Source organism: Condylura cristata, unplaced genomic scaffold, assembly GCF_000260355.1.
Source record: "Condylura cristata isolate star-nosed mole 26May11 unplaced genomic scaffold, ConCri1.0 scaffold00008, whole genome shotgun sequence".
NCBI lineage: Eukaryota > Metazoa > Chordata > Mammalia > Eulipotyphla > Talpidae > Condylura > Condylura cristata.
In genome coordinates this window covers 22,757,069-22,773,536 of record NW_004567109.1, presented here as the reverse complement: position 1 = coordinate 22,773,536, position 16,468 = coordinate 22,757,069, and the positions used below count along the sequence as shown (strand labels likewise).

The 16,468-nt window shown below is 43.5% G+C and overlaps 1 protein-coding gene across 2 annotated transcripts; it reads right to left on the bottom strand.

Moving 5' to 3' along the window:
• Positions 1–321: 321 nt before the first annotated feature.
• Positions 322–15,198, bottom strand: PPIH (peptidylprolyl isomerase H (cyclophilin H)). 2 transcript variants are annotated; one of them, XM_004678869.2, is made up of 10 exons: positions 15,113–15,198; positions 14,734–14,798; positions 14,452–14,475; positions 14,150–14,194; positions 13,854–13,896; positions 10,813–10,905; positions 9,753–9,840; positions 9,246–9,286; positions 8,393–8,482; positions 322–483 (listed from the first exon to the last, which is right to left on the bottom strand). In XM_004678869.2, the coding sequence occupies exons 1-9, from the start codon at positions 15,176–15,178 to the stop codon at positions 8,414–8,416; spliced, it is 534 nt and encodes a 177-aa protein (XP_004678926.1). In that variant the 5' UTR covers positions 15,179–15,198; the 3' UTR covers positions 322–483; positions 8,393–8,413. The 2 variants fall into 2 exon arrangements, with proteins under 2 accessions (XP_004678926.1, XP_012577454.1); XM_012722000.1 differs by lacking the exon at positions 322–483 and adding an exon at positions 2,938–3,194.
• Positions 15,199–16,468: the final 1,270 nt, after the last annotated feature.

Sequence of the window (16,468 nt, the reverse complement as noted above, 5' to 3'; positions counted from 1 at the left end):
GTCCCATTTCACATGATCAAGATACACATCACCAAGTGGCCTCCCACCAGGTTGGTGACCCTTTTCCAACAAGCTTTGGAATTAGCCAAATTGAACTACTTAGAACATCCTTGGAATAAATCACGCTCCTAAGGCCCTGGGGCTTTGCCTTCTTTGCCCAATCAGCTAGAACCTAGGAAGGAATTGCTACTACTGCTTGCAAATCTTGAGGCGTGAGCTATACATAGCAGTGCTGGGCTCTGGTCCATGCTGGCCCCTGGGGAGAGCCAGCCCCAGCTGAGGATATGGGCTATCATCACAGCCATTTAGAAACAACACACATACCAAAAAACCAAAAACTTTATTTACAGTTGGAAACAAACAGAAAATTTTGGGATCTGAATCTATGATACTTCCAAGGTCTCTTGATCAAAAAGGCAGCAGCAGGCAGGGAAGCAAACACAGGGGCCAATCCAGATTATTTTAGGACATCACCCAGAATACCTACAATGGCAGAGATGTGGATGTCAGTGAGAGATGGAAGAGAAGCAGCTCATGGGAACCCTGACATTCCAGGAGGTAAGGCTCCCAGCTATCCTCCACACTCTTAATTCTCTTTTTTCCCCAAAGAGAAGAACCAGTCTGATTCTTGCTAGAGGTCAAACTTCTGGTTCCCCAAACCTGAGATGTATTACACAAGAACTAAGAAAAAAAAAAAAGAAAATTATATTTATAGCCAAGTGTTCCATCACATTTACTACTCACGAAACACAATTCTGTGTAGTGTAGACTGTCTGTGATTAAGCAAAGGAGAAAACTAGAGTCAGAGAGGTTTACTGTCTTGACAGTGATGGGACTTCCTGGTCTACTTGGCTCCAAAGCCTGTGTCCTTTCTGCCACAATTTAATGGCTTCCTGTGGAGTTCTAGAACAAAGAGCAATCCTGCTTCCTTGTACATTTTGGTCCCAGGTTTACAGAGAAAGGAAAGCCCACACCCTGTGTTTATGGCCTTGGAGTTAGCTGGACTGAAAGAGCAGGGTGAGTATACTTGGATACTACTATCCCCTTCCCCCTTAACGTGGCCACACCCCTTTTTCAAAGGACTTGAGTCCTGGTGTCATATTGCAGGTTCAGACAGATGGTTAACTTTTGGCCCTTAAGCAGAATATATGAAAACATGTAAATGTACTTTCTGAATTACAGGCGCGTAGTATGGTCCCTGCCTCTGGGGATTCTCCGTCTAGAAAAAGCCAGGCAACACATTTGTGGTAAGACTGTGTTAAATGTTTAATAGGGGGATATTTGGGGGCACCTGGGAAGGGACCCTGACTTTGCCTAGACCAGGGTGAAGACAAGCAAGATGTTCCTGGGAGGAGCTGGGGTGAACTAGGATTTGTTAAAACTATACATATAGAGTATACAAACCCACTACAAAATACTGGCCCAATGTAGAAAATTCAAGCACATATAGGACAATATAAATGGAAAAAAAGATCTCTTTGCTATTTCTATTCCATAATGGTAACTTATTAACAGTAAGCTATATTACCACTAAAGAAATTGCTAACATAGTTATTCAAAATAAATGGCATCAGGCTTCCATAATGTACGGCATCTGGACTTTCCCTTAATTTAACTTGGGGAATTCAGACCGGTTCTCTCAAAAGACCTAAAGCATAAAGTTCCTCTGCGTGTAAGACCTGACTGCGAGTTGGGAGCTTTGCCTTTGCACTAGAATGGACTGGAACTGAGCCAGACATTATCCCCTTCCACCTCATTTTACCTGGCAGGGCTTTGGACTTTCAGGGCAGGGACACGTCACACACCCAGCAGGCACACAAATACTTGCTGCCAATCTCTAGTGCTCTCTAGGCCAGTATTTTCATGCATAGTCTCTTTTCTCTTGCCTGGATTGCTACAGTGGACATGTTTTCCTTATTGGCCTCTGGCTCGGAGTCCGCAGTGCTGCCAGAGTCACCTTCTGAATAAGAAAATTCAATCTCAGTGTTCTGCTCAAAACCCTCCAGCAGTGCCTCTTACTGGCCTGGTTCTTTCTGGAGGGAAAGGTCCCCCTTTGAGACTCTCAGGAACAAAATGAACTCTGTCTGGGAGAAAACAAACCAAAAACAGTACAACTACCTGAAGCTCGCCCCCACCCTCAGCAATAACGTGAGGTTATGCTGTTCTCACACTGGCCTTGGCATCCTCCAGTCTCCTCTTTTACTGTTTGCTTTTCAGTGTGGCCTGCTTTGGCCATAATGAGTTATGGCCATTTCCCTTAACATTTTTTTTCTTTCTTTTTTTTTTTAGTATTTATTTATTCATACAAGAGCTGGGGTATAGGTCAGAGGTGGAGGAAGTTCACCAGAGACAGAGTGGGGAGCAGAACAGGCAGATCCATTCCAACATACTGCTGAGAGAAGTAGCAGACAAGGTAGGAGAGGTCTGCTGTGCCATGTGGGTCAGCTCCCTGGCTGGGGATTGAACTCGGTGCTGCAGTGGCTGCAGATAGCTTCACAGTGCTGAGACTTAACCCCTTGCATCACCAGGGAGACTCTCCTTATACTTTGTGTTTTTGCCTTTGCTCATGCTGTTCCCTTTGCCTGAAAGCCCTCCCCAGCATCAGCCAGCTGACAAATCTAGTCTCTTGTGTACTCAGCTGAAGCATCATCTCATATGCAGCCCTCCAACCCACTTCACCCAGGCACAGGGATTCATGCTTTCCTTAGCCTGTCCTAAAACATCCAGTCTAATACTTTTATTTTTAAAAGATGTATTTATTTATGCACACAAGAGTTGCAGTGCAGGCCTGAGGTGCAGGAGGTGAGAGAATTCAACAGAGACAGAGCGGGGAGCAGAAAATGCAGATCGACTGAAATATACTGCTGAGGGGAGCAGCAGGTGAGACAGGAGAGGTCTGATGCGCCACGTGGGTCAGCTCCCTGGCTGGGAATCGGACTCAGTGCTGCAGTGGCTGAGGATAGCTTCATAGTGCTGAGACTTGATCCTTTGCATCACCAGGGAGGCCCCTTCCAGTCTAATACTTTATGCCACTGTAACTGTGTCTTCTTAAACACCATGAGTTCCTTGAATGCAGTACTTTTCAAGTTGTAGTCTCATAGTGGCAGGGCCCCCTCTTAATTATTCGAGCTTAAGTGTAGGATGAATGAAGGATCAGCCTGTGTGCTACTATCCTCTGTAGGGATGTCTCACATATGCAGGTAATCCCAGAGAGGGGTACAGTGTTTGTTAAATCTCAGTCATTTGAATAGCATCTTCACAGCTATTACCCTAACACCCACAGGTATAATTAGTTTCTTAACCTAATTATTGAAATTCAGTAATACCTCATTGTAAGCTATAATAAGTGTGAAATTGTGTTGTGCTAATTATATATTTTCTCCTACGATGCAAATATTAAAATAAAAGATACTCATCACAGCCCCACCTAAAGCTGTGTTGCCCACATTTTTCTAATAAGAGGAATCTGAACTTGTTACAAGCATAGCAGGCTGGGTCCTATCTTAAATTCACTCAATCTCCAGGGAGAAATCTGGGAATTAGTAAGGTTAATAAATGCTTCCAAGTGATTCTTATCTTTAGGGGAATTTGGGGAAATACAGCTTAAAGAAAGTTCTCTACTGCTTGATACAGATACCAGTAGGGTATCAGTACCAGTAGATCACAGGGAGGAGAACAGCAATTCAAACTGGCAAAGTTCATGCTACTACCTTTCCAAGAGAGCCTCAGGCCTTCAAAGAGAGGTTCTACCAGCAAAGAAGCCAGTTCAGACTATGAAAGGTGAATCCTGAGGGCCAAGGTTTGCCTACGTAAACCTAATTAAATTCATCATAGAAAATTTTCACACCACCAAGGTTTCTACATCTAGAGCTACACAGAAAACTTCATTTTCACTAAAACCAAAATCAGGACCTAAGACAAGAATACAAAGGAGTTCTGGATGGAAACACTTTATATGGAGGTATAGTTGATCAAGTGACCCTACTAGTCTTCTACCTCCTTACTGTCTAACTGTATTTCCAGTGCTGGGCACAGGCCCCAAATGCATGATGAGGGAGTATCTTCAATGAATGCAGGAGATTCCTGCTAGACTGTGGCCACCAAGAGCTTATCTCCTCCTTTTCTGATTGGGATATGGTGGGTTATCAATTAAAAGACAAATTCTGCTATCCCCTTGGAGCCTTGCTATTCAAAATTAACATCAGCATCACTTGGACATTTGGTTAGAAATGCAAAATCTCAGTTTCCACCCAGGCCCACTGATTTTAAAAGCTCTCCTGGCAATTCCAATGCATATTAACATTTGAGAACTACTATAGAATAAAGCTTGAAACATGCTCTATGTACTGCTTTATGTACACCATTATCTAATAATGGCTGTCAACCATTATTCTGCCCCAAACACTGGAGGGCTCTGAAACACTCCTACATGAAATAGTGCTGCTTGTAACTTTACAGCTGGGAAGAAAGATCACGATCACTGGATGACACCCTGGTCCCTAAGACATTATCTCTTCTATTCCTTATTTTTTCTCAATTCACATTACTCAGAAATCCAAAGTGGCGCACCCATCTGTGTAATACCCGCAGATCAGCTTGCCACCGAATTCCCTAACACATATGATAGGGAGTTTTAAAAGGTAACGAGATTAAAGCACTCAGCTCAATAGCTGACCACAAAAAGTGTTCAATAAACCATAAAAGTCCCTACATTTTTAAAACCATATTATCCTGAAGTGTTAACTAAGAGATCAAATTTTGAGAATGAATTGAACATACCATATGTGGCTCTTACATTTAATTAAAATTGAGCTCTTCCTATAAGATGCCTTAGGTGATCTCTAAAAATCACTTGACCTAGAAAACCCCACAAAGTCACACAAATCAAGGGATTCAAATCTTCATGTTCATGAAACTGTCCAGGCAATCAAGGGTACACATACCCGAAATATCTGAAGACTGTTGCTACAGATGTGGTTTGTGCCATCCCATCACTACTGTAGAGGAGTTGGTGGGTGTGCCCCGGCCAAACGGTTGCGGGGCTGGATGCAGGAGCAGGTGGCCAAAGAGTGCTGAACTTTTTACTGCTTAAAAATGCGTAAAGTAATGCCAAGCTTAAGGGCTTAATGTAGACTCAAGCTAGTGGTCGGATAAACCCACACATGAGCTCTCCGTCCTACAGGGTGATGATCCTTACTGAAAAAGAGCCGACTATCCTAAACCAAAGAGGCAGCTGCACAGAAGAGAAGACTATCCCAGAAGAAACTAAAGAAAGAAAAACTCACTATGGCCTGGGAATAAGTTCAACATAAAATAAATGGAAATAATATTGGAAAAAATAAAAAGTCAGCCCCTCAGTCACACCATCTACATTTCCAGTGTGCAACTGCCACATGTGGCTGGGAGCCACCACAGGTACAGTTACAGGTTTCCTGCATCACAGACAGAAGAGTCTACCGAAGCAGTCTACTCCAGAGGCCTCTGGAATGTCAAAAGACCCCTGTGGAATTTGTTCTGCTTTGGTTCAGATTTAAAAGAGGGGCTTTCATGGGGACAAATGTTTACATGATCTTTACTAACAGGGTGAGCAGGGGAGGGATTGATGATTGCCACCCTTGGAAATCAAACGCCCAGCAAGGATTTCTAATAACTTACTAAAGGGGACTCAGAAATATTCCAAAAAACAGCCCCAAATGTAAAGCATTTCAAAACCTTATTCTTTTAATCTTTTTCCCTGCAGTGGTCAATCCTTCGAAGGGAAAGGACCTACGCATTCAACTCTCAGCAACGACATGAGCGAGGGAGGGCGGCAGTGGCAAGCATGACTGAAGGGGCGAGCAGAGTGGGCCCTAGGGGCCCTGAGCATTAGCAGAGAGGACCATGCGGCTGGACAGGAGAGGCCTAGTGCAGCCTCCAGCGCACTGTGCACTCCTGCCTCAGCATTTGCTCCACCAGTTCCCTGGCCCCAAGCCTGACATCCTCCCTTACTATTAACTTCTGACATTTTACCAGATGCCTGTGAGCACAAACTCAGACACAGACAGAGGTGTGGACAGTCATTAAGATGGTCTGTTTGGCCAGACCTCTATTTGGAAAAAAGAGGGCAGAAAATCAACTCTGGATGATTTATCAGTACACAAATAAAACTAATCAAATATTAGAAAAAGATACAGAAAACATTATGACCTGGGGTAGTGCAGACTTCTTAAAGATGACAAAAATGCAAAAGTTGCAAGGGAAAAAGCTGATGGTTTTGACTTCCTCAAAATTTAGGTTTCTACTTGTTAAAGAATTTAAATTTGCTAATATCCTGTTTAACAAAGGATATCACTTAAGTTAGGATAAACAACACCCTGACAGTTTTTTTAAAATATGCCCTGGACAACATTATGAAGGGAATACACAACACACCTACAAGTAACATAGCACCCAATGGTAAAACACTGAAAACTTTCTCTAAGATCAAGTACGAGACAGAATGCCCACTGTCACCCCACTACTCAAGAGAGTACTAGAAGTCCTGTCTACAGCAACTAGGCAAGAGAAGAAAATTAAAGGAATCCAACTTGGAAAGAAAAAAGTAAACCTATTTTTAGATGATAAACATAGAAGACCCCACTAAATTAAAGACAATCTGCTACCAGAAGGAGGGTGGAAGCAGTGTGGGGATGAGCGCAGTGGGGCTACCGTGGAGGACTGTTAGGGCCTTCCTCGCAGGTGTGGTGTGGTAACACGGATTTGCAGAGGCGTGAACCTACACTCCTAAGACATACAGTGCTGTAAACATTACTTCAATAAAGGTAATTTACTAAGTGGGGAAAACAGTCACAACATACAAAATGCTTATTCAAACCATTAAGAGAGAGGCAAAATAAACCATACTCCACAAATATTAATAGCTTATTATTTTAGTTTTGCTTTTAGCTTTCGTGGGTTTGTTTGCAAAGAAGAACTGGGGTGTAGGCCACATGTACGGGGTAAGAGGATTCACCAGAGACAGAGTGGACAGCAGAACAGGTGGATCTACTGAGATACACTGCTGAGGGGAGCAGCGAGTAAGACGGGAGAGGTCTGTTGTGCCAGGTGGGTCAGCTCCCTGGACGGGGATTGAACTCAGGCCACACTGGTGATAGCCTGAGACTTAAGTCAGGCTACTAGGAGGCCTCAGTTTTGTTTTTAATATGAGGTAGTTTTATATAAATGTAGGAGGAAGTCTTCAAAATATAATGTCAAGTGAGCCCCACAATATGATGCCATTTACGAAAAACAATGTCTCCCAAAACTAGACAGGCAAAGAGAGACCCTGAGAAATATATCAGACTGATAAAGGGGACGTCCATCTGCAAGGAGTAGAACTGGAGGTGGGGGGAAGAGATGGGATTTTCACTTTAACAGTTTTGTGTAAAAATATTTACAGATTATATTACTTTTAAAATTAAAAGTGAACAGCCAAATTATGTAAACATTGACTGGAACTTTTTTTGGAACACATAAAAGTTACTTTGTACACAACTGGGGAAATCTGAATATGTGTATTAGATATTATCATCGTGATTATTTGTAGGAGTTGCTTGCTGAAATATTTTGGGTAAAGTATCAAGTAGCCTTCAGCTTTCAAATGTGAAAGAAAGAAGAAAAAGAAGGAAGGAAGGTGGGGAGGGGAAGAGGCGAATAGGAGTAAGGAGAGGGAATACAAATGGGAAAAGAGAAAGAAAAAAGAAATGTCAGACCCAAATGATTAATCACTGGTGAATGTAGGTGAACTGTTGTACACTGTGATACAATTGGTGCACTGAAGGTGGGCGTTCGATGTATTGCTCCTCTCACCTGGAGGGAAGGAAGTCAGGGTGGACAGAGGGAAGGCAAACCACCACCAGCACTCTTTGGAACTCTAGTAAATCTTAGTAATAGCATTCCTTTTACTGATTACCTCTGAGAATTTTTTTTCCCCACAAGTTCCTGAAGGGTGGAGGATCTTTCCATTTTTGCTCCCCTCCTGTTTTATGCCCAGCACAAAACAGGCAGTATGGGTGGAAAGTGACCCCATGTAGGCTGAAGAATGTGTCACATTCACCTGCAGGACTGGCAGATACAAAACCAGGGCTTGCAACTGCCACAATGGCTCTAATGAGAAGGGCCAGGGTGTCTCCTCGTCTCCTCCCCGAGGGAGCCGCTGCAGGCCTTTCTAGTGGGCTGCTTCAACACTGCAGCCTGGTGTGCTGTCAGAGCTGCCTGCTGGTGTTCAGGTTGATGTTTGGTAAACTACAAAGTGGTGGAGAGTAGAGTGGCGTAGTAACCCTTTCTCTTTTGCTCCTTACAAGGGTCCCAGGAGACAGGCATTTGACAGGTGATGAAAGAGGCTCAGGCGCCAAGGTCACACACACCAACGTACCTGTTTCAGTCTTGCTCTGGACTACATCTCTCCACACTGTGAGATCACCACAGGCAGCTTAGGCTTATTGTTGGGGCCCGTAGGAACATTCTAGGAAAGAAGGCACAGTGGAGACTCATTCAAAGAGACTCCTGTACTGATTCCTCCCAACCCTTTGCTAAGGACTAGGGACGGAGAGACTGCTATGGTTAACAGTCTGTCCTAGCAAACAGGTGAAACATAATGCAAAAAGAAATGCACACTTAAACACTATTGAATCTATGATGTGTAAAAATCTACGATACATTAAAAATTATAAAAAGTGGTAAGAGTGTGTGCAGGGCTGAGGAAGCAACTCAACTGCTGTTTAGAGGTTAGGGAAGGATTTACAGCAGGGGGAGTTTGCGCTAGTAGGAGGAGGATGAGTGAGATCCCATCATGAGGTAAAGAAAGGAGCAGATCCCTATAGAGGGAAGAACATGAGCAAAGAAAAGGCTCAGAGGCAGGAGGAAGTAGGAGCCAGGGAAATATGTGGCATATTTAGAGAAGACAGCAGCCTGTTATGACAGGAGTACCAGGGAAGCAGTGGCAGGAAAAAGGATCATGCCAAGGCTAGCAGGGGCCAGATCACACAGGCTCCTGAGAGCAGTACTAAACTGGATCTTACCAAGTAGGAAAAGGACAACAGAGACCAACCTTGGCGTGCGAGAGAGGTTGCTTACAGGCCAAGAAAACATGGGAGCATGAGGACTCGCCTCTCTAGAGGCAACGAAAGCAATGTCACTAGAGGCAATGAAGACTGGCTGAACTCACCATCCTCTAGCTGACAAGAGTTAGGCAGTACTAGACCAAAATGGCAACAAAATGGACTCACCTCAATCTTCCTCATAACCAGAAGTCCATCGATGATTTTCCCTGTAGAAAGCATGTGAGCTGGATTTTACTATGCTCACTTGCATAACATGTCTTAGCTTCCACTGCCCATCCACAGCCATTAAATTTGAATCTCATACTAACATCAGGATATTGATTAAATGGAGGTCACAGGCAGCCACAAAGTTAAGGCTCAAGCCCAGGTCTGGGAGATTGCAAAGCACCACATACCATGCTGCATGTGGAAGGCATTTCCTAAGTGTTTCTGCCTGGGTTTTCCCCTCAGACAAACTTACCACCCAAATGCTGCACTGCTACAGACTATGTCTCCCCACACTGTGAGGCCAGGGGCATCCCTTCCTATAGTTCTCAAGCACCGCTTCCACCCTTGCCACTGCTACCCAGTGCAGGATATGAGTCAAACACCCTGGCTATGGAAATCTCTGGCTCTTCTGAAGTCCCATGGGGTATAAATGGAGCTTGAACTATGGGAGCGAGTAGGACTTACCAAACACTACATGTTTCCCATCCAGCCAATCACACTTAGAACAGGTGATGAAGAACTGGCAGCCATTTGTACTGGGGCCACTATTTGCCTGATGGAAAACAAATATATATGCAGTGAATTCTCCTGGCCATGCTAGCCAAAGGGCAAGATTCCCAAAAGAATCTCCAAACTTTTTATCAGCAAACATCTACGGAGTCAAGGCCAAGGACACAGAGATAACAAGACACACAATCTCTGCCCTCAAGGAACCAGATCTTTGAATAAATGTACACTTCCCCTAGAGTATAAATTTTTATAATGGAAATAACTGTTTATGGAACCTGATTTGCTGTTTGGTCCAATATTTGTTATAGCTGGACTATAGTTAACTACCTGGGGAGAAAAGGTCTGTTGCCTATGTCAAAAGCTGTTTTGTTTCAATGGCTTTGCATTGTATCATAACAGTGGTAATAAAATTTTTTTTAAGAATAAATAGTGTCTTTGGGACAAAACGGAACTTGAAATGATTGTATTAAGTGAAATAAATCAGATGGTTTCACACATAATTGGACTATAAAAAACCAACAAGACACATCAAAGATGAATCTTGGACTTAGTGAAAAAATTTACTGGTGGGTTAGTGGAGGGTGAGAAGAACATGTACACATGTGCAGCACTGCAAAGAAGAGACGAGGGATCATACCTGGGAGGACATGCAAGATCAGGGAGTAGGAGTGAATAAGGAGCAGTGAGCAAGCACTGGTAACCAGCCAGTAGACCGTGTGTCTGCGAGGGGCCTAGTAAAGAGCAAATGAACACTGGGTCTTGAAAGCAAACCTCGCTACATCTGAGCAGCAAGGCTGAATGATGAACCATATTTCCTGGCCCAAATGAAGGTAAGAGAACACATATTGGAGTTCAATTTTGATTCGAGTCCAACAAAGTCAGAGCAGACAGAAAGAGGTGAGCCCCAGGCCAAGTAATGGATTTCCATCCTATGAGACAGCACTGGCCCTCAAGAAGCACCCACACACTGGCCGGCTATATATCTAACCCAAAACTGCAACTGAGCCTCACTTACCATGGAAAGAAGGCCTGGTGCTGAGTGTCTAAGTTTAAAATTTTCATCTGCAAATGGCCCCCGGTAAATACTGGCGACTCCGGTACCATCTCCCTGAGTTTAAAAAAAAAAAAAAAAAAAAAGTGTGAGCAAAGACTGTGTGCCCTGAAGCCTAGAGGAAAAACCACTGTTGCACCTGAAGCCTGCTTTTTGAAAAGTCTACTCTACCTCTTGTTGCTCAAACTAGGAGACTCTTTGACCCTATACTGCAATCAAAGCAAGTCTGACCAGAGCATCTCACAGACTGGGTAAACAGGTCACAGCTAGACCTAAAGAAAAACATGTTAAGACACAAACAAAATAAGGAACAACCGTACAATGATCTCATACATTATCCTTACCATTAGCAAAGGCCCTCAAGCCTGCAAGTTACACTTGCACTTAACTAACAATTGCCCCATCTCCCCACACAATGTGTGGATGAGTGGTTCTGAGGTATTACCCTCCTGGACAAAGGTGTCCAGGAGAGGACAACTAATTCATGAAGATTTCCTCCTCTGGTAATTGTGAAAAGGGTTAGATGCTCTGAGGTTGAACTTGTACTGACTAAATCTGGGAGCTGGAGGTGACTATTGCCTGCAAGGCAGACTGGAAGACTGAAGAGAACACCGGTGTGTAGCGAGCACCACAGGAACAGAAAGGACTACACTGGTGCTATGTGCCTTCTCAGTTCTCAATTCTATTTCTTCCTGTGGGTTCCACACAATACCCTATCTTAAACACCCAATTTTGGCTTAAACTAGCTTTACTTGCATTATCTTTTTGCTCTTTTGACAATAATGGATGGAATAAGCATTATCATCTCCCCCATTTGTCACATGAGCAAACATAAGTCAGCATAATAAAGCAACGTGACCAATATCCTATTTGCAGATGATATTTAGAGGGGACCAAAAGATCAATCTTTACCATTCAGAGTTTAAAAACAACACTGGGTGCATGGTAGAAAGGGAAATACAGACCTGATACAGAATCAAGATGGGGGAAAAACTATCAAAGAGGATCAATGTAAGAACAACGGCAGTCAACTTCAAACCTTTATTTAACTAAACTTTATCACTAAAACCAAACTTTGTATAGTGAAGAAGTTTGGATTTGAGCTCCAGATCTATTTTTGTGGGCCTGGGAATTCACTTCAGTTTCCTCAACTACAAGGTAAGGATGAAACCACCTCCTCTTTACAAGTGTCCTGAAAACCCAATTAAACAATCTGAAAAAAAGCACTTTATAATCAATACAGCATGACATAAATGTGAGTTACTGTATCTTTAACTCCACCTACATACATACAGGAAGAAGTGCAAAAAAGTTCATTTTCAATAAACCTAAGGGAACAGATCAGTTACCACATCATTCTCTATAATCACACTGACACTATCTATAGCACTCCAGAAGCCAGAGTGGGGAAATGACAAAATTAATTATTCAGAGCAAACAAAAGAAAGCAACTTAAATCTTTAACAATTTAGCTGATCAAATAAATTAATTGCCTATTATAATGAAATTTGAACCGGGTAGCTACCAGAGCATGTTTAATGACAGGAAAAATGCAGACAATGATTAAAGATGAAAAAAATTTTGGGATCTTAAGTCTATTAAAAATTATATGTACACACACACGTAAGGAAAGATAAAGCTGACAGCTGAAAACTAAAGTGTAAATAGTACATTCTATTAGAGGTGAGTTTTTTTAAAAAGGTGATTTTATTTTCTTTAGCAGCCAGCAAAAACCCAGAACTTAAAAAAAATATTTTTTAGGGCTAACGTCAAGTAATCACGTGTGCCTGGCAATGACTGGTAAGATAGGGATGCTGTCCCTAAGACAATATGGCCCTACATGAGCCAGTGAGAAGGAAGGAAAGAAGATAAAGAATAGCCTCTCATCCTTTCTTCCAACTATAAAAAGTATGTGGTCATCCCACGACCTGTCTTGTAAGTTATGACCAGAGGTTTCATGCTTAAATGCCTAAAGGGGCCAAGCAAGTAGTGGGGGAATGTGGTGAAAGGGCAAGGATACACCCTGTCTAAACAGAGCAGTTGCTCCTGCTAGAGAAATACAAGTCTGGTATACCCCCATTTCCCATTCTTTAAAGAAAAAACAAAAATGCCAGAATTATTATTAAAAATTTCCCAATACTACACCACTATACAGATAAAACATTTTTGAAAGTTTGATTTTGCCCAAAGTCTGCCACTTTGTAACACTATCTAGGATAAGGGAGACATTTGAAAAACTCAGAAGTCAAATAAGCATGACTTCTTAAGCCATTATTTCTCAGATGCAAGAAGATAGCACCACAATCAACCAAGTAATTGGTAATAAGAAAGACCATGAAATGGGTAAGGATGAAAGTAGATTCAAGAAAGGGAATGTGTAGTTTATTCAGCACCCTCTAAAGTCAGGGACAGGAGAGTAATTTTAATGAGCATAGTCATAAGGTAGACATATTTAATGGTGAAGTATATGTAAGGTTCTTCCTTATAATGCTATAAGGTTCTTCCTCTGGAGAGGAAACATCTCTCCAGAACTATCTATTTCTCTTGTTCGGATTCCTTGCTCAGTAATCAATTTCACAGCTTTCTAGGCACTGTGATTTCAGAAGTGGAAGGAGAAAATGAACATAAGTATTTTACCAGAAAGGAACTTACTATCATTTAGAAAAATTAGTTGCCTCTGATTTCTGGCTATGTTTCATGTGACTAATTTCTGTGGTGCATGCTCTATAGAGAGGAAGGTTAGGAAGTGCAGTTTCCAGCCCTGAAAGGCTGAGATTTGGACCATGGATGTAACTGACTCAACCAAAATGCTGATATCTGTGACATCAAGTGGTACAGCAAGTAGCCAGCACCACTAAATGACATCCCATTTCCATCTCCTCCCCACTTCAAATATGCTGTTGTTCTCAAATCTTAAGACTGGGGCCTTATAATAAAAACAACAGCAGCAGCAATAACAAGAAAAAAAAACGTATAAGTCTTTAATAGGAAAGAATAAAACTTACATTAACAAAATCTCCACCCTGAATCATGAAATCCTTTATGACTCTGAAACAGAGACCAAAGAATACTTGAGACAATTCCGTGGTTTGGTAAAACACTGATTAGTCATTGGAGTTAATTCTGCTTTCAAAATACAACATTAATCTCTTTAGCATTTCGTAAACCTTCAAATCAGTTGAGCTCAGAAAAACATTCTCAAAATCTAAGAATTACCCTATGGCTTTATATTCCTTTACAGAACCAACTCTCCCAAGGCAGTAATTCTAAAAGTCCTAGGATGATTTGCCAAAAGCCTTACCTGTGGAAGGTACTCCCTTTGTATCCTATTGGAACCCCATCTTTTCTGTAAACAAACAAAAAAAAGACTTGCAAGGAGGTCGGATAATCACAGGGCTTTCCACTTTACCACACACTCAAGATGGTCTAAGAAGGATAAAAGTAAATAATCTAAGGTTACACTAGACTGTAGGAGCACTATCTTCCATGAGTGTCAACAGTAAAAATTAAAGGCCTACTACCAGTGGTTCCTCAACACCCTCACTGCAGTCCCAGAACACCCCTTAGAAGAAGGCACAGAAGTCAACCAAGTCAGACACTGACCTGAATTCTCCAGTGCAGAATTGCCTGAAAGGGGGAAAAAGTGAAAAATTGGTCACCAGGACATCACAGCTGCGAGTGTCCCTAATCTCGGGAGGAGACTGCACTGAGTGGAGCCAGCACACGGAGGCAATATGGGTAGACGCGAGAAAAATCAAAAACAGTGGCCACTCAGACAGTACAATACCCAGAGGAATCAGATCTCAACGTTAGCGAGTGGACAGTCGGAGCAGGTGGGCAGATATCATCAGGCCGGGTTAACCTGGAGCGGGGGCGACTCCTTACCTAAAGTTCTCGGCTGTCTTTGGCACGACGTCTGCAAAGAGCTCGATTTTCATGCGCCCAACCTCCTGCAAGGGTCGGGATACGTCAGAACCTAGTCCAAGGCTGGGAAGGCCTCACCAAGCAGCGAAACAAGAATGGCTGACCCTTCCCTCCCTGTGCCTCTATGTCTCTCCCATCGCCATCTCCAGTCTACCTGTCCATGGGCAAGGACCCTCTTCCTCCTCCTTCACCTTGCCCCCGCCCGCCAAGTGGGTTAAGTTCCGTCCCAATTTCACTTTCTGGCTTCCCGAGCCCGTTATCCCCGAGCGGGGGATTTCTGCCTGCTGGACTCCGCGCAGTTTCTCTTGGGCACAGGGCCAGGAGGCCGCCCTAACCTCACCTGGCCGCCAATGCTGACATCAAAGAACACCACGGGATTGACCGGGCTTGAATTTGCCACCGCCATGGCACCGACCCGGAAGCAGAAGCCGGGGGGGCGGGGTTCCGGTGAGCCTACTCTCGGGTCAGCAGGTTTCGTTTCCGGCGCAGGCGCAGAAAGAGATGACTGAGGCCGGCCCCGCCCCAGGCCCCGCCCCTGCTGCGCTGCACGCCGTGGTACTCGCGCCCGGACGCGGGCTTGAGGACCCATCCCTGTCTGCCTGTCGCGTGTCGCATAGGCGACACCAAGCTGTCAGTTCACTTGCTGTCTCCGGATGGAGATAGGGCCGAGGAGGAAATCTTTGGCGTCTTTTGCTGAAGGTGAACTGGCGCGTGGCTATACAATAAGTGCAATACAAATTCTTCTCACTCGGGCTGGGCGTGGGACTGGGGGGAGGGTGGACTGGGCAGTTTCCGGGGTCCTTAGGAGTCTTTGCAGCTAAGAAGCTTGAACCATATCACGTGCCGTGAGCCTCACGAAGGCAGGAACTCTGCATATAAGCATTGCTCAGTAAACACAAGCTAGCACCTCCTTGTAAGTCAGGACACTAGAATTTCAGTCCTTTTGCAAGCATACACATTTGTCACTCCCAGTTAATTTCTCACAGATCAGCTAGTGCTTTCAAATGAAATCTGTTTCGAAACCACTCCAGGCTTTCCATATTTATGATACAATCCAATTGTTTACATAAAAAGGCCCACAGTACAGTATCTGTCATCCACCTGACCTTATCTTGTGTCCCCATCAGTCATGGTCCTGACTTGTTCCTGGAGGTCAGCAGATGCATCTGTCTACAGGCCTGGTGCTTCTATTAATAGTCTTTAATACTCTTCCAGATGTCAACTTGGGAGGAGAGTGCGCCTAAACAGATTTCAATAAACTGAATACATTGGGTGCCCTGGTGGTGCAAGGGGTTAAAGCACAGCACTACATAGCTGGAACAGCCACTGTACCACAAGTTCGATTCCCAGCCAGGGAGGTGATCTACATGGCACTTTACCCTCTCCCATCTCACCCTCTGCTCCCCTCAGCAGTGTACTTTGTAGATCTGCCTGTTCTGCTCCAGGCTCTGCCTCTAGTGAATCCTCTCACCGCCCCTGCATCTCTGGCCTGTAACCCAGTTCTGTATGCATAAATAAATACATCTTTAAAAAAAAAGTGGGCGACTGGGCTGGGAAAGACTTGGAGTCAGAGATTGTATTTAATATCATATTTCAGATATCCTTGAATAATCCAAATTTCAGTGGTCTGAGGAAGCAAGAATTACACATAAAAATTTAGTTGCTTGATGAAGCTGTCTTAAAATTTCTGCTTTCC

Coding starts and splice junctions, on each gene's coding strand:
- PPIH (XM_004678869.2), bottom strand. CDS start 15,178: ATGGCGGTGGCAAATTCAAGCCCGGTCAATCCCGTGGTGTTCTTTGAT. Junction 10,906..13,853: donor AGGGTGGAGATTTTGTTAAT/GTAAGTTTTATT, acceptor TTTTAAACTCAG/GGAGATGGTACCGGAGTCGC. Junction 9,841..10,812: donor CACCAGGCCTTCTTTCCATG/GTAAGTGAGGCT, acceptor GTTTTCCATCAG/GCAAATAGTGGCCCCAGTAC.